Below are 25301 nucleotides of genomic sequence, written 5' to 3'. Positions count from 1 at the left end.
AAATAAGATCTGCTCTGCTATAATCAGTGCTTCCAGGAAATACATGGGGCCGGGTGGAGGAGACGGTGTGGAATAACCAATGGCTAGCAAAGCAGAAATACCAGCATGGACAGAATGGAAGGCATGAAATAATTCACTGAAAAAAGTGGTGCGGTAAGTCTTGGTCAGAGGTAGGATAATTTCATGCAGGAGTTTCACAGAACTCCAGTCCCCGTCTCCTGCCTGTTCCTAGCTAGAAAGGGCAGGAATCTCTCACAACCAGCTCATGGGGGGACTGGAAGTTTCTGACTTTAACTGCCCTGGCTGCCAAGAGGTGGGGGAATCAAATGCACTGTAGCTATGATGAGGGGGCAGAGTGCTATTTCATTGTTCACATTACAAAACCTCTCAGCTATTCCCAGGACACCACTGAGGATTCGTTGGATAACACCTCCTCTGTTACAAACGCCGAAAATGAGTCCTTGCTATCCAGGCAGAGCCCGTCCTGCTATCGATCCCTCAATCTGCACCAGTGAATGACAAGGAATTTCCAAGGTGAACACGTCACCATGAGTCCCGAGGTTGTTTTCCTCAGAAGCGCTGAACTATTTTTAATTAGTGGAAGAGGTGCCACCGTGAGGCCCTGGAGCATGGAGCAAGGTTCCACTGAGTTCTGAAAGAAGGAGAAGCCGGCAGATCAGAGGAGTCAGTTCCCTTCCTTCCCTTGGGCGGGTGAAGGAGGCTGACAAGCTGATGACAGTAATTAACTGAGAGAACCAGCAGGAGCCAGCTAACTGAACAGAGGAAACGCCTCTCTTATCCACCTGCCAGCTCGTCCCTGGGCTCTGCTTTCTCTCTCAAATTCAGTGGCCAAGGCCAGGCCGGGGTGGGGGGGCCTGGGAAGCCTGCACACTTCTGTTCCATTGGTCAAGTCGTGTTTGTTTCTAAACTGATGTAGGCCAGTTGTATTTAAGATCCTGATTTGATAATCTAAATAAATACTATGTAGAGCAATGAAATATTAGTGTGAAAGAAAAAAGTGCTTGTCTCCATAAAAAACAAGTTGGAAACCTTGGGAAGACTCAATAACATTTAAGAGAGAGGGGGAGACTGAGAAATGTTTTTGCAAGTGCCCTTAAAATTTCCAGTCCACTTTAAGGACACCAAAAGTGGAAATTGTTGATGATGCATGATGGGTGAGGTTTATACAAGAAGGGCCATGTGAAAAGCCAATCAGCAGGCTCTACAAACAGAAATCCTTGGTCCTACATCGAATGAATAGCAAATGAGAGGGCGAATTTTCAGCTAGAAACAAAAAGAAGGTTTGAAATACACATGTAAATTTGATGATTCTCTGCCTTTTCTGACTTTTTAATTAACCAACAAATCACCAACCCTGGTTGCATCCTGCTTGCCTCTAGGGCTCTACTCTTGGGAAAGATGGTTGGGTTTGCAAAACTTCAAAATGTAGTGGAGATAGAACTTTTCTTTATGTCCTGGCTCTTTGCTTTCTCCCCAAAGACATTAACAAAAAGAGCAAAACCAGCTGATGGGTAAGTGAACATTTTCCCCTTGTCAGTTCTTGTCAAAAGTGGAGGAGATAGCAAGAGACCATGTGGTTGGGGATGTGCTCTTTGGAGAGTCAAAGTGAGTTTCCAGATGTCCCAGAGCCAGTAAATGTCAGAGAAAAGAAAGAATCAGATCTGGACCAGCTATGGCTAAAGAAGAAGCACTTTTGCCAAGTAGAGATAGTTCTGGAATTGGAAATCAGTTTAAGACGAGGAGGACAAACATCCCCATTGTGAATCACCTTTTCCAGATTTTTTTTCATGTGAAATTGAGTAAAAGGGAATGGAGATGCCTATGCTGTGGCTCAGAGCATGATACCTCAAAGTGTGACACTCGGGCATGCTGAGTACTTTGAACTAAAGGAGATTGGAAGGGCTCAGAAGCAAGGTCTCTCTGACCTTCTCCTGCCCTCCTCTCTCACACTCTTTTTCCTCCCTGGATGCAAGCCATAGAAACCAGAATTCCTCTTCCTCAAAGCCAATCATAGAAACTAGGACTCCTCTCCCCTAAAGAAACCATAAAACCTAGAAAGGTCACTCTCTTCCTTCTCCCTTGAAGACCCTCAGTCCAGAGGAGTCCTGCCCCATACCCAAGAGGAAGAAATGCTACACAGAACATCCAAGAAGAATCTGAACAGACAGGCCTTGCTGGTCTGCTCACCCCCCCAATCTATAACTATTAGATCATACCCATTTTGTCCGGTCACATTCCTTCATAGCTATTTAAACTTAAGCATAAAAATAGTTTTCCCTGGGTCTTTGGGTCCTCATTTCTGAAGCCTACTGTGTCACGTAAAACTCCGATTAAATAAATGTGTTGCTTTTCTGTTGTTAACTTGTTTTTGTTATAGGAGCGTTAGCCCTTATGATGGCTGAGGAAAGGTATCCCACCTTTCCACCCCTAAACTTACAACGCTTTTTGAAGATCTAAATCTGAACAAATGAGGCTACATGGTTGGGTTGTGTCTTATTGCTAATTCCTTTCATTGCAGCTGTGCTCACACACTGGCGCTCACATATTGCACGCGATGACTCAACATTGCCAGGTCCTCTTTTGGCCTCTTTGGTGGGAGCTACTGGCTCAGAAAGGAAGCAGCTGGGTTGAGAAGTCTGGGGGAGTGATACTGTCCAGGGAGCCCATTATGTAGAAACAGTAGTAGAAATAGAAAACACCCCACAGGCCGGGTTACAGACAGGAAAGAAAAGAATTACGCAGGTATTGTAGCCAGAACAGTCAGTATAAAAGAGCCACTTCACAGCGGAGGAAGCCTGGCTCACCGATTTCCCTGGCTCCTGTCTGGCCCAGACACAATTTCTGTAATACTTATGAACCAGGGCCAATGGCAGCTGATCATTTCCAGAGTCCTTGAAAAGGCTTGGAGGAGAGCTGTCATGAAATTGGAAAAGAAAAGGGCTCTTACAGTTCGAGGAAGTTCATGCTAAGATTGGCACTGAGCCCCGTTGCTGACTTCCTCTGTAACAAAGTCCAAAGCAAATTGCTTTGCCTTACTGGGCCCAGCTGTAAAATGGGGGAATGGTGCTCAGCAGCCTAGCAAGGACCGCAGACACCGGGAAGGTGTTAATCAACGACAAAGTCCTTCTGATAACAAAGTATCACCAGAATGCACATCACCACGTTGGCCAGATACTCATGCAAAAGGCTTTGAAAACTCACCTCCCTGTGGACCTCTGTAAGAAGTCAGTAATTTTTCATGAAAGATTTGGGTCAAAAAGAAATTGACTGCCTTCAGGGCATCAAGCTTCAGTAGAGAAATCAGTATAGGATGGTCAGACCCAGCAGGGAGCTCCAAAGCAAAACCAACCCAGAGCTGCAAAGCTAATAGACATTTTAGCCACAGGATAAATGCAAAGTACCCAGACTTCAATGACTCCTTGGAAAAGACGGCAGGAAAACAAACACACCTTCCTAATGAGCCTTGTTATCATTTCCCTGTACCTTCCCTAGTCTAAAATCCTAGACCCAAATACAAACAAGAAGGTTTTGCTTCATTAAACCTTTCTCTGTCTAGATATCCTCCACTAACTCATTGCTCACATCTGCTTCTTGACAAAAATCAGAGTATATTATACATGTAAAGGAAAATTTCAAAATCTCAAGCACCCCCAAACTCCTTATACAAGAGGGAAAGTTAAGCCTGGAGACTGAGTCATGCAACACCCTCTTCCAAACAAATAGCTGTTCTAGCATTCTGTATACAAAAAGCATTTTAGATGTTTGTGACTGCCAGAAAGAGTGACAGAAAGAAAAGTTAACACAAATTACCCTCTACTATGTATGTGTCTCTCATTTTGAGATGCATCCTTTTATTTAAATCTTCACCACAGCTTCATGAGATAGTTTTCATTATCCTCTCATCGTGATGGTGGTGTTTTTCTTAACAGATGAGGAGATGTGGCCTGTAAGAGACTTAACTGGGGATCACAGCAAACTCAGACTCCAGCCTTGGGCTCTTTCCAGCAGGCCAAACTGCCTTTTGATAGTCCTGAGACAAAAGCAACTGACTCAAACATCTATAGTCTGGTTTTTAAATGGGTAGATGTCTAAAAAAATTTTTTAATCTTCTTTATAAAGTCATACACAGTAAAATTCACTCTTTTTGGTGCGAAGTTATGAATTTAGACATATGCATAGTCACAAAACTACCACCACAATCAAGAAAGAGAATACTTTTATCATCCCGCCCCCAACTTCCATATACCAAATTCCTTCCTGTTGCCCTTGTAATGAGTCCCTTTCCCTTTCCTGGAAACAGCTTTTTTCTGGACCCATAATTTTGAACTTCTCAGAAAACATCGTCTTAAAATCCATGACACTCATGAATTCAAAGAATGGCTGCTCTCTCCGTAAATATAAACCCACCACTGCGATACAGGAACAGGGAAATGATACCAAAAGGCAGCAAAAGCTATAAAGTCCCCTCTAAAGCACGCACCCACCCCCAAGAAAGCAACAAATAAACTATAGGACACCCTCAGCATTTCAGTTGGTGGAGAGGATCTGGAAGGCTCTCTGGGGACCCCCTGGAGCTCCCAAACAGCAGCCATCACAGGACCTAGGATAAGGCTCTACTCTTTATTCATCCTTGACCCTAAGCTTCCAATTTTTCAACAAATACAGCTCTGTGTTCTTACAGCCAGATAGTGAAATTGACAGGTGCTTACAATCTTATGGATGAAAACTAATCCTCCTATGCCTGGGAAAGTCAGTCCCCAGAGAGCCTGGAAGGCTTAGGGCTCAGTTGGTAAAGCAGAGGAGAAAGAGAGGTAGAAAAAGAGTGATGGGGCACAGTGCCCCAAAATATGGCACCTTGGCATTTGAGGAACAGCAGAAGCAGGAAAATCTCTCTGACCTTCTGCAGCCATTCTCCCCTGAAGCAGACCATAAATAATTCTCTGACCTTCCTCTAAAGTAGATTATAACACCCTCATCTTTAAAGTGTACACCCTATGCCCAAAGGAAAGGAATATCCTTATCTCTGAAGACACAGGGATGCAGTGAAGAATCTGAACAAGCAGGCCTTACTAAGCTTCCCCCAGTTTATTGCCATTTAGATCATATACCTTTTGTCCAATAATATTTCTCCACATCTGCCTGCTATTCATCAAATTTAAGCACAAAAATACACTGGTTTCTATTGCTTTGGGTTTTCATTTCTGAAGGCTCCTGTGTCATATAAATTTTATATTGAGCAAATTTGTATATTTTTCTCTTGTTACTCTGTCTGTATAGGTGCCTCAGCTGTGAACCTTTTGATGGATTTTTAAACAGATTTTTTTTTCTCCCCTCCAGGAGGAAGGGATCTCTGCTGAATCAGTCCTGGCCTCCAGCAGAATCAATGACCCAGGGACTCCATCACATACCTGGCTTGGCTTCTCACAGCCCCACACTGAGCTCCTGGTAGCTCACTTTGGAAAGCCAGCCACACCTTCAAAGACTCATTCCCAGAATCTGCAGTTTCTTCCACCCAGGAAGAAATCCTTGCTTAGTTGGCATTCCCTCCACCCCAGAATATTCTTTCAAGCCATCCACCTGCAGCAGGTGGTAAGTTTTCAACACCTCTCCTTAGAGCATTGGAGGCCAGGCTTTCCTGAAGGTTTCCACCTGCAGTACCTGGGTTAAAAAAAAGAGTTCAGATGTCTACAAGTTAATGTAGTGCCTGTGATTGGGCCAGCAGGGATTCAAAGTGGCAATGGTTGCTATCTTATAAGACCATGCAATCCAAATATAGGATTAAGGATCAATTTTCCAAGCAGTCCAGAGGCAGTGACTAAGAACACAAGTGTCTGCTCTGTGAAGGCCATGGTCCTGTAGATAAGATGTGAGGCTGCCAGGGCTGGCCTGGGGAGGTGGCAATTTCCCCACCCACCAGTGGTGAGTCTTGGCAAAGACCCAGAAAGGAGGCACAGCTAACACCTAATATCAACCATCAGACTTGAAGGCCATGTGTCATGTTCCTCCAGCCTCTGCATGCTTTTCCCTTTTCACACTTAGAACACCTGGGAACCTGGATTGACAAAGAGCTCTGAAGCCTCAGGTCATGGCAATGAAATCAGGAAAAACTTCCTAGGGGCTTTTCATGGAAAAGACTCTTGTTAGGGTGGGAGGGCGAAAGTAAGGAGAGGAAGGGGAAGGGAGAGAGGAAAGAGGGTAGAAAAAAAGAAAGTTAAATAAAATAATATTTTAATTTGTAATACATAGATCTCAGGCCAAACTTTAGTTGTGTATATGAAAGAAGAACATTATAAGCATTCATTATGATCTGGTTTTGGTAAAAATAATTAATGGGATATATACATATATTTGAATGTTTCATTCAAATAAATAACAATATTTTGTAATATATAGATTTTAAATATATAATTAATATCATATATGGCATATGATATATAATTTATAGTATATATATTAAATGTCATGTGTGGTATATATAATCTATAGCGTATATAACTGTTATATATATGACATATATAATGTATGCTATATATGGTAATTCTATATTAGACTGCATATTCTAATTCTAGCCACTAAATTAGAATGAATATGGAACTAAATATGCCAAAAGCTGGGTTTTTCTGCTCTTCTGTATTTCAAACTTCTACAAAAATTCTACATTATTTTGTAATCACATTCAAGAGTTATTGAAACTTTTAAAAGTTTATATGGCTCAATGGCAAGCCCTCCCAATATTTATTGTTCCCATTTGGAGCATGGTCCCAAAGCACCCCTTAGAATAGGGGTCCCCTCTGGAGAGACCATGTGGAAAGGACATACCTCTTTCTGTTCGCCTCCAGCCCAGTGCAGAGAGGGAATCAGGTGAGCCTTCCATTCTTCCAGTGCCTGCAAAGGGGTCTTCCTCTCATCCTCGCAGTGGAGCCTAGAGGGAATGGGAGGAGCCGCTGAACAGACAGCTCCCACTGGGTCATCCATCTGCCCCTCATCTTCTACAGACAGGCTGCCCCTGGCTTCCTGGAGTTGTAGGCTCTGGATAAGCAATCGACAAGCTTCCAAGTCAGCTTCCCACACTTTTCCAAGCAGTGGACACTTGCAGCTGAGACGGAGAGGAAACAAAGGCATAAAAATGAACTCAGTGATATTTCATCATACCAAGTCAATAGCTTGTCTATCTGGCTAAATGTCAGCTAGTCATCTTCTAATTCATGACTTAATTTTGCAGTGATAAATTATTTCAACTAGAAGAGTCATCAGAGGGACCAGATTTGTATACCATCAAGTCACCATGAAATGTGCTGGTCCTTAGCTGCTTGGTCTGCAAAGGCATCCAAAATCCTATGTATTTTTCCAAACTCAGCAACCAATACAACACGGCTTCTGCTCATAACTGTTTTCAGCCCTACTGGCTTGCTTTGACTCCTCAGGCCTGACCACTCTTCCAGGTTATATCATTTCTCTCCGTCCATTCCCCACCAACACACATATACCCATGCCTTCATCTGAGTAAATCATATTATCTTCAGAACTTGGCTTAAATAACCTTTTGTGGGGGGAAACATTCTCTGCCTTCCAACTGGAAAATATGATGAGTCTCTTAGCATTTTTTACTTTTATTTCGGAGAATTTATCACAATTCTAATTATTTATGTGATTATTGTTTTCTTTTCCCTGAGGGCAGGGCTTGTAACTACGTTGTTCTCCACTCTATTGCTAGACTGTATTGTTTTCGTCTGTTTTCATACTGCTATAAAGAACTACTCAAGACTGTTAATTTATAAAGGAAAGAGGTTTAACTGAACCAAAGTTCAGCGTGGCTGGGGAGGCGTCAGGAAACGGCAGAAGGTGAAGGGGACCAAGGCACCTTCTTCACATGGTGGCAAGAAAGAGAAGTGCAGAGCAAAAAGGGAAAGAGCCCCTGATAAAACCATCAGATCTCGTGAGATCTCACTATCCTGAGAACAGCACTGGGAAACTGCTCCCATGATTCAGTTACCTCCACCTGGCTCCCTTGACATTTGGGGATTATGGGGATTATGATTCAAGATGAAATTCAGTGGGGACACAGAGCCTAAGCACATTAGTTCACCACTGGCCCCTCCCAAATCTCATGTCCCTTTCAAACTTCAAAACCAATCATGCCTATACAACAGTTCCCCAAAGTCTTAATTCATTCCAGCATTAGCCCAAAATTCCAAGTCCAAAGTCTCATCTGAGATAAGTCAAGTCTCTTCCACCTAGGAGCCTTGTAATATCAAAAACAAGTTAGTTAGTTCCAAGATACAATGGGGATATAGGCATTGGGTAAATGCTCCCATCCCAAATGGGAGAAATTGGCCAAAACAAAGGGGCTACAAGGCCCCATGCAACTCCAAAATCCAGCCAGGCAGTCAAATCCTAAAGCTCTGAAATGATCTCCTTTGACTCCATGTCTCACATCTAGGTCATGCTGATGCAAGAGGTGGGTTCCCATGGTCTTGGACAGTTCTGCCCCTATGGCTCTGCATGGCACAGTCCCCTTCCCAGCTGCTTTCACAGGCTGGCACTGAGTATCTGCAGCTTTTCCAGGTGCATGGTGCAAGCTATTAGTAGATCTACTATTCTGGGGTTTGGAGGATGGTGGCCCTCTTCTCACAGTTCCACTAGGCAGTGCCCCAGTGGGGACTCTGTGTGGGGGCTCCAACCCCACATTTCCCTTCCACACTGCCCTAGCAGAGGTTCTCCATGAGTGCTCCATCCCTGCAGCAAACTTCTGCCTGGACATCCAGGCATTTCCTGACATCCTCTGAAATCTAGGCACAGGTTCCCAAACCTCAATTCTTGACTTCTGTGCACCCACAGGTCCAACACCATGTGTAAGCTGCCAAGGCTTCAGGCTTGCACCCTCTGAAGCAACAGCCTGAGCTGTACAATGGCCACTTTAGCCATGGCTGGGACACAGGCACCAAATCCTGAGGCTGCATAAAGCAGCAAGGCCCTGGGCCCAGCCCAAGAAACTTGTTTTTTCCTCGTAGGTCTCCAGGCCTGTGGTGGGATGGGCTGCCATGAAGACCTCTGACAGGCCCTGGAAACATTTTCCCCATTGTCTTGGGGATTAACATTTGGCTGCTTGTTACTTATGCAAATTTCTGCAGCAAGCTTTAATTTCATCTCAGAAAATGGAATTTTCTATTGCATCATCAGGTTGTAAATTGTCTAAAATGTTATGCCCTGCTTCCCTTTTTAACATAAGCTCCAGTTGCAAATCATCTCTTTGTGAATGCGTAAAAATAAATTTCTTTTAAGAGGACCTAAGTCACTTCTTGAATGCTTTGCTGCTTAGAACTTTCTTCCACTAGATACCCTAAATCATGTCTCTCAAGTTCAAAGTTCCACAGATCTCTAGGGCTGGGGCAAAAGGCTGCCGATCTCTTTACTAAAGCAAAACAAGAGTCACCTTTATTCAAATTTCCAACAAGTTCCTCATCTCTACCTGACACCACCTCAACCTAGACTTCATTGTCCATATCACTATCAGCATTTCGGTTAAAGCCATTCAACAAGTCTTTAGGAAATTCCAAACTTTCCCACATCTTCCTGTCTTCTTCTGAGCCCTCCAAACTGTTCCAACTTCTGCCTGCTACCCAGTTCCAAGTCTCTTTCACATTTTTTGGTATCTTTATACCATCCAACATGGATCATGAATTGAAATACATACCATGCCCAGCATACAATGTAAATGTGTGAAGCAGGGAAGGGATGATATAAATCATGACAACTAATATTCAGCCTCAGTGGTAGAAGACAATAGAAAGGAGTGACTCTGGCTAGTTGGGAAGACATATCCCTGTATACGGAGCACATCATCAACCCATCAGCTCAGGTACACTGAAACTATGAGGAATGTAAATTCAATGCTGACAAAAATTTTGATTTTTTTGGAAAGCCAAAAATTAGGAATTATCAATGAAAAAAAATATTTTCATCCATCCAGGCAGCTTCATGCTAGATATTTTCTATAGACTTAACTTCCATTTAATAATCATTCCTCCTACTGTCTCTACTCTACTATTCAATCCACTATTGTATTCTAAATTTCAGTTACTTTTAATTTGATTTTCTTATATATATTCCAGTTCTCCATCAAAATTCTCCATCATGTTTCCTACTTTTTTGGACATATTGATTCTTTCAAAGCCAACATCCATAAATGAGATCAGAAGGAAAAAGAAGGAATTAGGTGGAAGTAATATTAGAAGAGATTATCAACAAAGAATATCATGTATTGACAATGAACATCAAACCACACATTTAGGAAGTACTACAACTCAAAATAGGAAAAGATCAAAGAAAACACACACCTAGGCCCATCATAACGAAACTTCTAAACACCAAAGACAGAACAAAACTCTTAAAAGCAGTGAGAGAAAAGAAAGGCACATTAACTTCAAAGGAACAAAAGTATGGGTGACAGAAACGGTGAACGGTAGAAGACAATAAAATATCTTTAAAATGCTGAAAGAAATTAGCTGCCAATCTAGAATTATGCAATCATTTTGAACTTTCTTCAAAAAAAAAAGTAAAATAGGCTAGGCATGGTGATTCACAATGGGAGAGGCATAATGGGACTTCTCATGTACAAGAAGCATTTTATTTCTTGATGGTGATGGTTTCATGAGTTCATTTAGTGAAAATTCATCAAGCTGTACACTTGTGATATATGTATTTTATGTCTATGCCAATCTAAAGTAACAAAAAGAGAAAAAGAAAATATAATAAGAAAAGGAGGAAGGGAGGAAAGGAGGAAGAAAAAAAGGGAAGGAAGGGAGGGAGGGAGGGAGAGAGGGAATGGATTTTCTCAGATGCACTAGAGCAGAAGTGCAGGAATGGGGTCTGATCCACACTAGAAACAACAGTCCCTATTTGGGGGCACTTTGGTATTTTTCATTTTCCTAATTTTAGCCAATTTAATAGGTAAAAGGTGGGATCTTGTTTGAAGTTGCATTTCTCCACTAGGATCATTTCATAGCCACTCAGATTTTCTTCTGTGAATTATCTTTTCATATTCATTGCTTGTTTATTCCTTTCTTGGGTTCCCTATCCTTTCCCCAAGGGTTTTGTTGGAGGAGCCATTTTATTACCACTTCAATACCTTTAACTTTTACACTCTATTCAAGTTTTCCATTTATTTTTCCATCAATTTAAATATTTTTTATATATCCTTTATATAAATTAATCTATTTTCTTTTCTTTCTTTTTTTTTTTTTTTTTTAAAGACAGAGTCTCACTCTGTCACCAGGCTGGAGTGCAGTGGCACAATCTCAGCTCACTGCAACCTCTGCCTCCGGGATTCAAGCAATTTTCATGCCTCAGCCTCCCGAGTAGCTGGGATTACAGGCACACATCACCACATCCAGCTTTTTTTTTTTTTTTTTTTTTTTTTTTTTTAGTAGAGATCAGGTTTCACCGTGTTGGCCAGGACGGTCTCAATCTCCTGACCTCCTGGGTGATCCACCCGCCTCAGCCTCCCAAAGTGCTGGGATTACAGGCATGAGCCACCACACCTGCCTAAATTAATTCACTTTCTAATGAATTTCCAATGTATTGTTACATGTTTGTTCATAATTTTAAAAACTATTTTAAAAGTTACTTTGTTTGTAGATCTCCTTTTCAGTATATGTTTTACTTATGCTTTTTCTGATTTATCTTATTCAGTCTTATCAAAGGTTTGCTATCTTATTAATCTCTTCAAAGAATTAATTTTTGCTTTGTTAATCTTCATATTGATTTTTGTGCACTATTTTATTGATTTGTTCTTATCTTTATATTTCCATTTTCCCCATTAATTGGATTATCTTACTTTTTATTAGCTTCTGATAAACACTTAACTCATTTGTTTTCTTATTTTCCTCTCTTGATATTTTAACGTTATAATAAGTATATTTAAAGTTCTTAATTTTTGTCTGAATACTTTAACTATGTCCAATATGTGTATTTAAATTTTTAATTATTAAATATTTTAAATATACAGAAAAATACCAGAAATAATTTAACAAACACCTGTGGGCCTATCATAAAACCATCAATTCATAATATTTTTCTGTAATTGCTTTACATTTATTTTTAGAATTTACATTATTGTCCAGCAGATTTTACAGACAGCCTTTTCATTATCTTTCCTAATGTTTTCCTTGTTAATTCAAGGGCTGTATAGCGGTATGTTTTTTAGTTTCTAAACAGAAAAATTTTTTCTCACCTCCCTTTTTGTTAGATTAATATCTAATTTTATTGCATACTGGTTGAGAATTAACTGTGTAAAATTAACTGAGGCTTATTCTATCACCTAGTACTTCACTGATTTTTGTAAATTTTTCATATGTGTCCAAAAAGAATGAGTATTGTGTTCACTGAGTGTAAAGCGAAGGCATATTACGTCATTAAAATTTTTATATTTTTTTTGTTGTTTGCTTCATCTGTGAGTTTCAGAAATGGGTGTTTTAAATTTCCAACTATAATTCTTGACTCTTCTATTTCATCCCACAGTTTTATTGGTTGTTTTATGAGTCTCAGATTATGATTTTAGATACCTAGGGGTTCCAATCATTAAATTTTCTAACTGCTTTTCTATAGATGACAATTTTCATTGTTCATATGATATTTTAGCCTTAAAGTCTATTTTCTCTGATATTAACATTGTTTTTCCAACACTCTTTTAGTTCAATTTTACCCAGCTTATCTTTTTACTATTCTATGTTTTCAGTCTATTTGCATATTTTTAAAATGACACCAACACAAAACATTTGCTGAATTGTATGAAACCCATTCTAAGATTTTATCTTTGAATTGCTGGTCTTAACCCATGTACTCTCAATAATTGTAATTATTGTGTAATTATTGGTGTTTTCTCATTGATTTTAGCCTAGTTTTTCAATTTAAAAAATTCACTATTTTCTTTTCTTCTATTTTCCTTTTTCTTTTTATTAAATTCACATACAATTGTAAGAAAAAATATAGAGAGATCTCATGTACCTATACCCAATTCTTAATAATAACAACACTTTGCAAAACAATAGTACAATATCACACCAGAGTATTGACATTGATGAAATCCACTGATCTTTGTCAGAGTTCCCATTGTGTGTGTGTGTGTTCATAGTTTTATACAATTTTATCACTTGTGTAAGTTCAGGTATCCCCTACCACATTCAAGATACAGAACAATTCAATTATAACATGAATCGCTGTGTCCCCTTTTGTAACCACACTCGCCTATGTCCTATCCTCCCCCTCCCTAGTTCCTGTAGACCTCTAAGTCTGTTACCCCTTTTTAAAATGTTGTCATCTCAAAAATGGTATATAAACAGAATCATAAAGTAGATACTTTCAGGGATTGGCTTTTTTTTTTTTTTTGGCTCAGCATAATTCCCTGGAGATTTGCATATCAATTGCTTATTCCCTTTTAACTGCTGAGTAGTATTCCATGCTATGTGTGTACCACAGTATGTTTAACCATTCACCCACAGAAAGACATGTCAGATATTCCTAATGTGGGTATATTATGAATAAAAGATACTATAAACATATGTGCACAGGCATTTGCACAAAATTGAAATTTTCATTTTTCTGAAATAATTGTCCAACAGTGTAGTTGCTGAGTTGTATCATACTTACATGTTTTGTTTTGTAAGAAACTGCCAAACTGCTTTTCAGAGTGGCCATACCATTTGTGTTCTTATCAGCAATGCATGAGTGATCTTGTTTCTTTGCATCCTCACCAATATTTGGTGTTATAATTTTTTGTTTTTACCATTCTGAGAGGTATGTAATGTTACCTCATTGTGGTTTCCATTTCCACTACCTTCACGTCTAATGATGTTGACTCTCTTTTCACGTGCTTCTTTGCCATCTGCATAGCCTCTTCAGTGTGGTATGTGTTATGTCTTTTGCCTCTTTTCTACTTGAATTTATATTTTTTAGCATTGGCTTTTGAGACTTTATACATTATAGATACTAATAATTTTTCAGATATATATGGTTACAAATACGTCTCCCAGTCTCTAGCTTGTCTTTTCATCCTCTTCACATGAACCTTTACAGAGCAAAAGGTTTTACTTCAAAGAAGTTTCAGTCTATCAACGTTTCCTTTTACTTGATTGTACTTCTAGTGTCAAGTCTTAGAAATCTTTGCCTTGCCTTAGGTCTCAATGACTGACTCCTATTTTTTTTTTCCTAAAAGTTTTATAGTTTTATATTTTACAATTAGGTCCTTGATCCATTTTAAGTTAATTTTTGTATGAGGTATGAAACTTAGTTTGAGTTCATCTTTTGCCAATGGAAGTTCAGTAGCTCCAGCTCCATTTGTTAAAAATTATATTGTTCCTTCATTTAATTACCTTTATACCTTTGTCGAAGATCATTTGAGCGTATTTTTGTGAATATATCTTTTAGGACTTCATTTTAATTTATTTATAATATGTTGGACCATATCTCTTTGCATAGTTTGCATAATAATTGCTCTGTGTATTACAATATGCAGGCGGCATTACCATCATCTGGCACCAATATTCCACTACTTTAAGTATGCAAATAAACCTCCCTTTCATTTCAGTCTCTTTACCTTCTGCACTTTAAAATATTATTGTCTGGTTGGGTGCGGTGGCTTATACCTGTAATCCCAGCACTTTGGGAAGCTAAGGCAGACGGATCTCTTGAGGTCAGGAGTTCGAGACCAGCCCAACCATTATGGTGAAACCCCGTCTCTACTAAAAATACAAAATTTAGTTGGACACAGTGGCGCATACCTGTAGTTCTAGCTACCTGGTAGGCTGAGACAGGATAATCACTTGAACATGGGAGGCAGAGGTTGCAGTAAACTCAGATCATGCCACTGCACTCCAGCCTGGGTGACAGAATGAGACTCCATCTCAAAAATAAAATAAAATATTATTGTCTTAAGTTTCAGATGACATTAAAATTAATTTGTTTCAATCACCATAATACACTATATAAAACTCATTAGGTAAAGGATAGTCTACCGTAATTCTACTCTTTCCATTATTCTATATCTCTTTCTGTAGCTCCAAGAGAATTTCGTCTAGCTAATCTTTAATCTGCTAACAACAAATACAACATGTAGTTTTCTTCACTGGTGAATATCTTAATTTCCTCTTATTCTTAAAGGATAATTTTGCTGGATGTAGGATTCTAGGTTGACAGTTTTTTTTTGTCATTTGATAATTGTGCCACTTTCTGGTTTCCATAGTTTCAGGTGATAAATTCACTGTTTTTGAAATTGTTTCCCTATAGGTAATAAATCATTTATTTATCTCTGGGTGTTCTCAAAAACTTTTTCTTGTCTTTAGTTTTTAGAAGCTCAATTCTTCTGTGTCTTAGTGTGGATTTATTTTTATTTATTCTCCTGGGGATTTGTGTAGCTTCTTGAATCTGTAGGATTGTGCCTTTCACCAAGTTCAGGGAGTTTTTAGCCATTGTTTCTTCAAATATTCTTTAGCCCCACTCTCCTTTTCTCCTTTTAAAATTCAGTGATATAAATGGTTGATCTTTTGCTATGTCCCACAGAGCTCAAGGCTCTTCATTTTTTTCAGTCTATTGTTTCTTGTTCAGAGTGGGTAAATTCTATTAATCTGTTCTCAATTTCATGGAATCTATCCTCTGTCACCTTCACTCTACTATTAAGCCTGTGCAGTGAGATTCTTATTTCTGCTTTTGTATTTTTAGTTCTCTAATTTACATCTGGTTTTTTAAAAAAATTTTATATCTTTGCTGACCTTTTCTGATTTTTTCATTTGTTGTAATAGCTTATTAAAGCGTTTTCATGATGACTGTATACAATTCTTGTCACGTAATTCCAACATCTGATTCATCTCCATGTTAGTATCGGTTGACTGTCTTTCCTCATTCAAGCTGTGATTTCCTTGGTTTTTATTATGATGAATGGTTCCTAATTATATCTTGGGCACATCGGCCATTATGTTAAAAAAAAAATTGAGTTCTATTTAAATCTTTTATTTTATGAGGGAATTCTGTTTGGCTTTATCATGCAGATCCTGTCCTACTTTTCTATAGGCTGTGGTTCCAGTGGAATTTTTATTTTTGAAGACTTGCAGTGTGTTTTTTTCGTTTGTTTGGCTTTGAGTTTTGTTTTGGAGTTGGTTGTTTTGTTGTTGTTGTTTGTCTGCTTGATTCATCTGGCTCCATGAGAACTTCCGTTGGTCCCTGATGGTGCTAGCTGAAGGGGCAGAAGGGGTCTACCTCCAGGTCAGGCCACTGAATGTCTCTTGGTGGGGGTGTAAAGTCTCAGGCTCTGGAGGGCAAGAAGACTTCCCTGGTTGGGTATCTAATGTGGCAGAAATCTCCTTGCCCCTGGTGGGGCAGGGAGGGGAGAGGAGAACACTTCCCAAGGTGGACATCTGTTGTGGCAGGGTCCCTCTTGCCAGTGATTCCCGGCTGGCCAGGTGTCTCTAGGAGAGGAAGGGAGTTGGAGGCCAGCAGAAAAGGAGAGCACTCCTCTGGCTGCTTTTTGTTAGCAGGGCTCCCAATCCAGGGCAGGACTAAACCTAGTTGAGCTGCCTTTGGTAGCTTGGTTGAATGTCAGGGAACCCACGTGTAGGTCATCTTCCTTCATGAGGTAGGTACACAGGAAGCCCTGAAGCTATGTTTTCCTTCTAGTCCTACAGTCCCAAGCCAGATTACTGTTCTCTCACTGTCTTTCAGAGTTCTCATTCGATTAGCTCTTGCATTATATTCAGGATTTAGAATTGCATTAGTGGGAAGAAGCAGAGAGAAACGGGTCCATGCCCTTTTTTCCCAGACCAGGAATCCTCCCTTACTTTTTAAATATTTTATTTTATTTTTCTCTTTTCTCACTTCCATTAGGTGGATCAAATCTTCTTCTATTGGTCTAAAAATTATACACTATATTTTTGTCTTCCGGTAGTTTTCTTTGTATCTGTAAGATCATATTTATGTTTTTTCATATAAATTTGTTGAGCTTTTCAATTTCTATACCTTCCTCCCAAACAAGAAGAAAAGTGACTTAGTATATTTTCACCTCACTCTCATTCTGCCTCTATCCCACGCCTGAAGCGATAAATTGATATATATTTTGAGGCTATATTTTAGTTCTAGATTTTTATTAAGATATATTTTTGGCTGGGCATAGTGGCTCACCTGTAATTGCAGCACTTTGGGAGGCTGAGGTGGGCAGATCACAAGGTCAGGAGATCAAGACCATCCTGGCCAACATGGTGAAACCCCATCTCTACTAAAAATACACAAAAAAATTAGCTGGGTGTGGTGGCATGTGCCTATAATCCCAGCTACTTGGGAGGTTGAGGCAGGAGAATCGCTTGAACCCAGGAAGCGCAGACTACAGTGAGCCAAGATTCCGCCACTGCACTCCAGTCTGGCAACAGAGCAAGACTCTGTCTCAAATATATATACACACACACACACACACACACACACTTTTTATACATACACACACACATATATATTTTATATATATATATACACACACATTTTTTTTTACATATATATGTATATATATGTGTGTGTGTATATATATATTTCTGTTATTTGTAAGTTCTCTATTTCATCAACAGTAAAAAATTTACTAAGGTTTATTTGCATACTCTGTGACACAGCTCGTACTATCCTCCTACACTTTTCATCTTGTTGAAATACTTCCTCTAAGAATGTTCCCAAGAAGCTTGTGCATGATAAATCTTTTAAGTATTTCCAGGTCTCATAGTCCCATTTAAATAATGGTTTTATTTAATATTCTTGGTTCCACATTTTGAAAATATTACTTGATAGCCTCTTGTATTATGTGTTCTATTGAGAAATCTGAGATCAATCTAGTTCTTATCCTTTAATAATTGACTTGCTCTTAGAATTTTATCTCTATCATTGTTTTACATAAATTTTATTACAACCTATTGAGATATGCCTCTCACCTTTTTTTCTATCCTGTGTTTTGCACTCTATGAGCCTATCCGTCCAAGGTTTTATATATTTTCCTTTTTCTGGGAAGTTCTCAATCATTCTCTCGTATGTTTCCTTTCATTATTGTATTGATTGTTTTCTTTCCTTCTGGGATTCTTTTTATATGAATGTTGATCCAAAAAATCCTATTCTTCATATTGCTTCACTTATCTTTTAAGTTTTTTCTCTCTCTCTGACTGTTGCTGATGTCCTCTGAGAATTTCTGAGATCTTCTGGCTCACTAATTGGTTTTTCAGCTGAATCCATTTGGCACTCAATGCATTTACTGAAACTTAAAAAAAATTATACTTCGTATTCTTTAATTTTCCATTCGACTCCTTTTTAAGGCTTCATGTTTCATGTCATATTTCCAACATCCTTCTTTATCTTTGGGGAATATTTGATATGTCTATTGAACACCTCGTATGTCCACTTCACTAATTATGCTTCATCAGGTTTTAGCCATTCCATTCATTATTGTTCTTTTGTAGCAGTTGCCTCCAAAGCAGTCTTGTTTATTTTTCAAATGAGTTCGTATTTCCGTAGGCCTATTAACTGCTTAAGCTGGTCTTGGGTCTTTGGAGAAGTGGATACAGCCAAGGCCCTAACTTGTGCAGGTCCCAGTGGGTTCAGGTGGTAGGAGGGTGAGGGAAAAGAGCCTCTGGGGGAATCATCTATGCTCCCAGAAATAGTCTCCCTCAGTTGTAATGACCTATCCCTTGGCGAACAGGGAGGATGGGGATGATGATGATGATCGGGGCCATCTGCTCGATCCCCTCCCAGGCAGTGCTCCTTTGCTACTGCTTGTCAAGCCTCAGTACCCCAAGCCTCGCTGCCAACAGGTGTTTGTTTCTAGAAGCACCCAGGTAGGATTGGCCTTCCTCAGCAATGTGAAGGAGGAAAAAAAGGGCATGTGTGAAAAGCTCTCCTCCACTCTATCATCTGTTTCCTTTCCACATGTGGGCCAAATCACCTTCAGTTACCTGAGGACTTCTCTGTTATTTTTTATTATGAACTTGACAGATCCATCAACATCTCTCTGGCTTCTATGGTGTGTGCAAGGCTGGATTCAAAGGAAAGAGCCAGCAGCCTGGCTTATAACTTTCCTGAAAAAAAAAAAGGTTTGCTGTTTCTGTAACTAATTTTCTATATTATAATGACCGGAATACTGTAACTTTGTGTCTATTTGCTATTTGATGGGACAGAGTATGTGTACCCTGAGTGGGAATAGGGCTAGTCCCCAAACTTCTTTTAGAATGCACATGTCAAAGTTTGGAAGCCAATTTGAGGGATGCTACGCTGAGTGCTGAGGAAAATATGTAGGTGTAAAATTACAGTGTAATTTCATAATACATAATCATTTCATCAAGCTTTAGATTTTTAAGATATCTGCTTATTGCATCTGTTTGTACTAAAGAGAGTAGTGGTTGACTTTGAAGTCTTTTAGAAGTTTTGCTATTTCTGCCCAGGGAAAACAATTAGGTCATTAGTAATAATTCTTTAAGAGAATGACTCATAGCTACTTGAACTTTGTGAGATCTTTGGTGATGTTTTCACAAGCAGTAATGAGGCAGCTAGAAGATACAATTTCAGTGTTTTGGGATACGTTCTTTTTTTTTTTTTTTTTTTTGAGACTGAGTCTCACTCTGTTGCCCAGGCTGGAGTACAGTGGTGCAATGGCTCACTGCAACCTCCACCTCCCAGATTCCAGCAATTCCCCTCCCTCAGCCTCCCCGAGTAGCTGGGATTACAGGTGCATGCCACCACACTCAGCTAATTTTTTTGTATTTTTAGTAGAGACAGGGTTTCACCATGTTGGCCAGACTGGTCTCGAACTCCCGACCTCAGGCAATTCAACCACCTTGGCCTCTCAAAGTGCTGGGATTATAGGTGTGAGCCACTGTGCCTGCCCTGGGGGTAAGTTCTTGAGAAGAGAATTGATATTCACCATTCCTGTTATTCCTGCCAGTTGGAAGTAAAATGGGGTCTAGGAGATCATCTGAGTATGGCTTGAATCCTCCTGGGACCCAGGCATGTGTGTGTTTTTCTATGGGGAATGGTGCTGTGGGAGAGGGTAGGTAGCAAGTTGGTGAGCTTCTGTCCATTTTAGGAGAGGAAATACTGAGTTCTGACACAGACGCCAAGAGTTTCAGCTCTTATAACCAAACTCTCTTTCCTGATTTATTAATATGTCCACTTAAAGGGCATTAGTATTTTACTCCATTTTTTGGAAGCTTTGAAAATAACCAGGTCTTGGCTGGGTGCGGTGGCTCACACCTGTAATCCCAGCACTTTGGGAGGCCAAGGCAGGCAGATCACCTGAGGTGAGGAGTTCGAGACCAGCCTGACCAACATGGTGAAACCCCCTCTCTATTAAAAATACAAAATTATCCGGGTTTGGTGGTGCATGCCTGTAATCCCAGCTACTCGGGAGGCTGAGGCAGGAGAATCACATGAACCCAGGAAGCAGAGGTTGTGGTGAGCTGAGATTGCACCATTGCACTCTAGCCTGGGCAACAAAAGCAAAACTCGAAAGAGAAAGAAGAAAGGAAAGAAAGAAAGAAAGAAAAGAAAGAGAGAGAGAAAGAAAGAGAGGGAAAGAAAGAAAAAGAAAGAAAGAAAGAGAAAGAAAGAGAAAGAAAATAACCAAGTATTTTTATGTGGCCAATAGTTCTAAAATTTCCACTGCAAACTGATGAAGTTAGAATAGTTCTCATGTGTCTGTAGGCATGTGATTACCTGGGCAACTTAACCTCCAATTCAGAAAAAAAAAATGTTGTTATTAGAAATTATTCCTTTGTCTTTCATTTTCCAAGAAAGAAGAAGTAACACTATTTTCCGCTGAGCTTTTGGAAATTTGAGCCTTCTTCTCCAATGCCATTTCACAATATGAAAGGAAGAAATGTAATATAAGAAAGAGTATTGAACGAGGAACCTGTAGTGGTCATTGTTGGTTGCTGAACTACCGTCTCTTTCTTGTTTTGCCCTTCCTAATAGCGTTTGGTTTATATTCAGGCCTCCCTTGGAACACAACAGATAGCAACCCCTCCCCGGTTTCTCAGTTAGAATGTGATGAAATTAAGGAAATTAACCTATAACAATCCCCTTCATAGTTATCAGAAATATAAATTAGGTAAAACCAATGGTTCATTCTTTCCAAAATTCAACCTGCCAGTGACAACAAGAGGCATTTTGCAGAAAGCAGTGCAGTCACTCATCATCGTCGTCATCATCCTCATCCTCACCACCACTCCCACCAACACCATCATCACCATTGTTAATAGCTTTTGGCCAAGTGCTGTTCTAAGGGTTGTACATATATTACTTCATTTAGTCTTCAAGAAAACCTCACGAGGTAAGATGGTACTGCTACATTGTAGTGTTTTAAAAACGTAACCTTTAATCTTTTGACATTCCTATAATAAAGAGCTGGTATCTATATCCTCCTCTCTTGAATCTCAGCTGACTTTGGTGCCTTCCTTGGAGTAACCAATGGAACAGAGAGGGAGTAATGCCATACAACTTCTAAGGCAAGGTAGGGAAAGGCCCCGTAGCTTCCACCTGGTTCTTCTGGAACACTTGCTCTGGGGTAAGCCAGCTGTCATGCGAGGAGTCTATTTATCCTGAGACTGTCATGCTGGAGGGTCTACATGCTCGGTCAGTGGCCCCCGCTGAGATTCCAGCTGACAGCTGTTGCCCACTGCCAGCCACATGAGTTAGCCATTGTGCACGTTCAGCCCTGGTGCAGCTCCACACAGAGAAATATCCCAAATTTATGACTCACCAAATTGTGAGCAAAGTACAATGACTGGTCTAGGACAGGTCTCTATTTTACAGGTAAAGAAACTAAGATATCATCAGAGATCAAAGATCTATTCTAATCATTAGTGTGACAGACATCCCTTTCTTATTATGGGTAAGCCAACCAGCCTCAAATTTTGAAGTATTTTCCAACTTTGCAGCCTATTTAAAACTCAAATAACAATTTATTGTCCTGTATCACTCCACAGTATACCAGAGTGAAGAGAGAAAAAGAATACCACCAGGAATAATTAAATTGATAATTATCTGAAGTAAGAGTTGAAGTTTTAAGACATAAAATCAAACTTATCAGGGATCCCCATCAAATAAGCTCTTCTTCTTAATTTCTCCATAATTTTATTCATGGTTTCCTTATGCCTGCCATCATCCTGGCCTGTTTGTTGTTTGTGGCCCCTTGAGAGCAGGGACCCTGTCTCATGCCAACTCCTCCAGTCCAAGCAAACACTCAATGCATGTTAAGAGAGTGAACCAAATGAACGCTAGAAACATTGGTCATTTTTAACCTTTTTCTCTCCTTCAGCCCGAGTACCCTCCTATAGATTATAAACTGAGAATATTGTTCAGGTCTGTTTTTCCTCATTTCCAGTACTACGCCAAATAAAGCATTTTATATCTTTGCCCCAGGAAAACTACAATTAGTGATGGGCCTTTCTGCCTTCAAATTTTTCATGCTTCTAATCTATCCCATCTATTATTGTTCCAAAAATGTGAACGTCTCTTATTCCTTGTCAAATGGAGAGCAAAGTTCACCAAGGCCTTTCCCAAGATGGCCTCAGCCCCACTCTGGACTCCTCACTCATTGTACCCCTGCGAGTTTTCCAGACACCAGCAAAGTGGACTGCTCACTCTTTCCAGAACACATGCATAGGTTTCTAATTACAGATGCCTATTTCTTATACCTTTTCTCTAAAATCCACACCCATTGAAATCCAACCATTTCATCAAGGCCCATCTCAAGGCTCATGTCACTTTAATACAAAACTCTTCCCTGACCTCACAACCGTATGTGATGTCACCTTTCTCTCAGCCACATGGCATTTTGTAGTACTCTCAAGAGAACAGTTCATTCTGCCTTGATCTCTGGGTTTTGTCTCCAGATGCCTTCTTCTACTGTATGTAATTAATGAGGTTTGAGAATAGTTCATATTCATTTTTTTAAATCCTATGAAGCATATAGTCTAGCAAGATGTCATCCACTATAAGAACTCAGTAGCTAATGAATGAATGGACATTCAGGGAAGCTACATTCAAAGAACTCCTATAATGAGAAGCAAAAATAAAAAACAGTAAGTTTTAAAAATCCATTCTAGTAAAGATTAACAGAGTAAAAGCCTTTTTTATAAGTGATCCCAATGAATTTGTTGCATTAGAAACTAAAGTCTCAGGATAAATCTCAATATGCCACTCTATTTGGCCAGTCTAGTATGGGTTTCTAAGCTTCCCAATATCTAAATGAAAATTTTTGCATTATTTGACTCTGATTTTGAAGTGAAGAAAACCTTTCTAAGCAAACACAAACCTGAAAACCAAAAGAGAAAAACAGTGAAAAATCTAAATATATATCAATTTAAATTTTTATGTGGCAAATGTACCATGAATGTAAGTCAAAATACAAATAATACATTAGGGAAAAATATTTCTAACATGTGGCACAGTCTATGAGTTAGATTCCTTAACCAGCAAAGAGTTTTGAAAATCAGTAAGTAAAAAAAGCAAATATCCCAAAAGAAAATAAGCAAAAGTGGCAGAGGAAGAAATAAAACAGCCAATCAATATATGATTTGCATCCAACATAAACAGGCACAGATTCAGAGATAAAGGTCTGGGAGTTGTATAATTTGCTGTTTTAAAGGTAAGGGATGACCGGGTGTGGTGATTCATGCCTGTAATCCCAGCACTTTGGGAGGCCAAGGCAGGTGGATCACTTGAGGTTGGGAGTTCAAGACCAGCCTGACCAACGTGGAGAAATCCCGTCTCTACTAAAAATACAAAAATTAGCCAGGCATAGTGATGCATGCCTGTAATCCCAGCTACTTGGGAGGCTGAGGCAGGAGAATTGCTCTTGAACCCGGGAGGCGGAGGTGGCAGTGAGCAGAGATCGCACCATTGCACTCCAGCCTGAGCAATAAGAGCAAAACTATGTCTCAAAAAATAAATAAATAAGTAAAGGTGAGGGATACGTTAGCAGTCTTTTTTTGGGAAAGTAATTCAGCAATATTGGTCAAAATATAAAATGCACATGCTCTTTGCACTAGCTATTCTTCTTCTAGGCATTTACCCTACAGGAATATTCAGACAAGGTAAAAGAAAAAAAGGATGATCATTGCAGCATGAGAAATAACTGGAAACAACCAAATGGAGAAAACTGGAATCAGCCGCACTTATTGTTACATATCATACGGCCATTTTTACCTCTTGAAATTGAAAGACCTCCAAGAAAAATTAAGCAAAAAAGGCAAGGCACAAAACAAGATTCTGTTAGGATCCCATTTGAATTTTCTAAAAGTAACAAAAGGACATATATGTCCATACATGAGGGAGATATTTCTGGAAGGATGCACTTAAAACTGCTAACAGCAGCCGGAACGCAGTGGCTCACACTTGTAATCCCAGCACTTTGGGAGGCCGAGGTGGGCAGATCACGAGGTCAGGAGTTCAAGACCAGCCTGGCCAACTTGGTGAAACCCCCATCTCTCCTAATAATACAAAAATTAGCTGGACATGGTGGTGCCTGCCTGTAATCCCAGCTACTCAGGAGGCTGAGGCAGGAGAATTGCTTGAACTGGGAGCCGGGAGGCGGAGGTTGCAGTGAGCCGAGATTGCGCCATTGCACTCCAGCATGGGCTACAGAGCAAGACTCTGTCCAAAAAAAAAAAACTGCTAACAACTTCCTTACGGTTGGGGGAGAGGCAAAGGAGCCTTTCCTTCACATTTTACTCCTTTCTGTTGTGTTTTTGTTGTTGTTCAAATAAACCACACACACCCTTTAATAAAAAAGAAATTTTTAACATTCTTTGTCCACTTATTTTCCTTTTGTAATTCTGCCAAAGCATGCACAGTCCTTATCTTTGGTGCTAAACATCCCCTCTTTGCACAGATATCCCTGTGATGGTTTGTGGGACCCCCTGTTTTGATCAGTGCAAGTTCAATGTCAGGGAGACGGGCTTCCTAATAAGTGCCCTTCAGAAGTACAAGAGCTCCATTGAGTCCTGAGATCTATAGGATAAATGGAAACACATGTCACACTAAGGGCAGCCAAGGAATTTTAAAAGGAAGCAGGAGCAAGACAAGGAGAGAGCGCTCCTCGTAAATCGCCTCTCAGCTTATCCCCCGAATACATTCCAGCAGCTCAACTCAGAAAGAACAGGCGCTGGCCAGACCCCGCACTACAGGTAAAATGCATTGTTCTTCCTACCTCTCAGAACACGTGGCTTCCTGAAGAGGGCTCGCTAATAAATGCCAACAGAGTGGGATGA

General features: G+C 39.8%; 1 protein-coding gene across 1 annotated transcript in view; it reads right to left on the bottom strand.

Annotated features, from left to right (window-relative positions):
• Positions 1 to 25301, bottom strand: part of DISC1 (DISC1 scaffold protein) — a 365698-nt gene that overhangs the window by 23729 nt on the left and 316668 nt on the right. Inside the window, exon 11 of the mRNA XM_064383602.1 lies at positions 6841 to 7117. Coding sequence (XP_064239672.1) covers positions 6841 to 7117 — 277 coding nt within the window. The remainder of the gene's footprint in view (positions 1 to 6840; positions 7118 to 25301) is intronic.

Source organism: Aotus nancymaae, unplaced genomic scaffold, assembly GCF_030222135.1.
Source record: "Aotus nancymaae isolate 86718 unplaced genomic scaffold, 86718_ANA_hifiasm-v0.15.2.pri h1tg000032l_0, whole genome shotgun sequence".
NCBI classification, from domain to species: Eukaryota; Metazoa; Chordata; class Mammalia; order Primates; family Aotidae; genus Aotus; species Aotus nancymaae.
The sequence above is the reverse complement of the archived record's forward strand: the minus strand, read 5'-3'. Positions and strand labels throughout refer to the sequence as shown.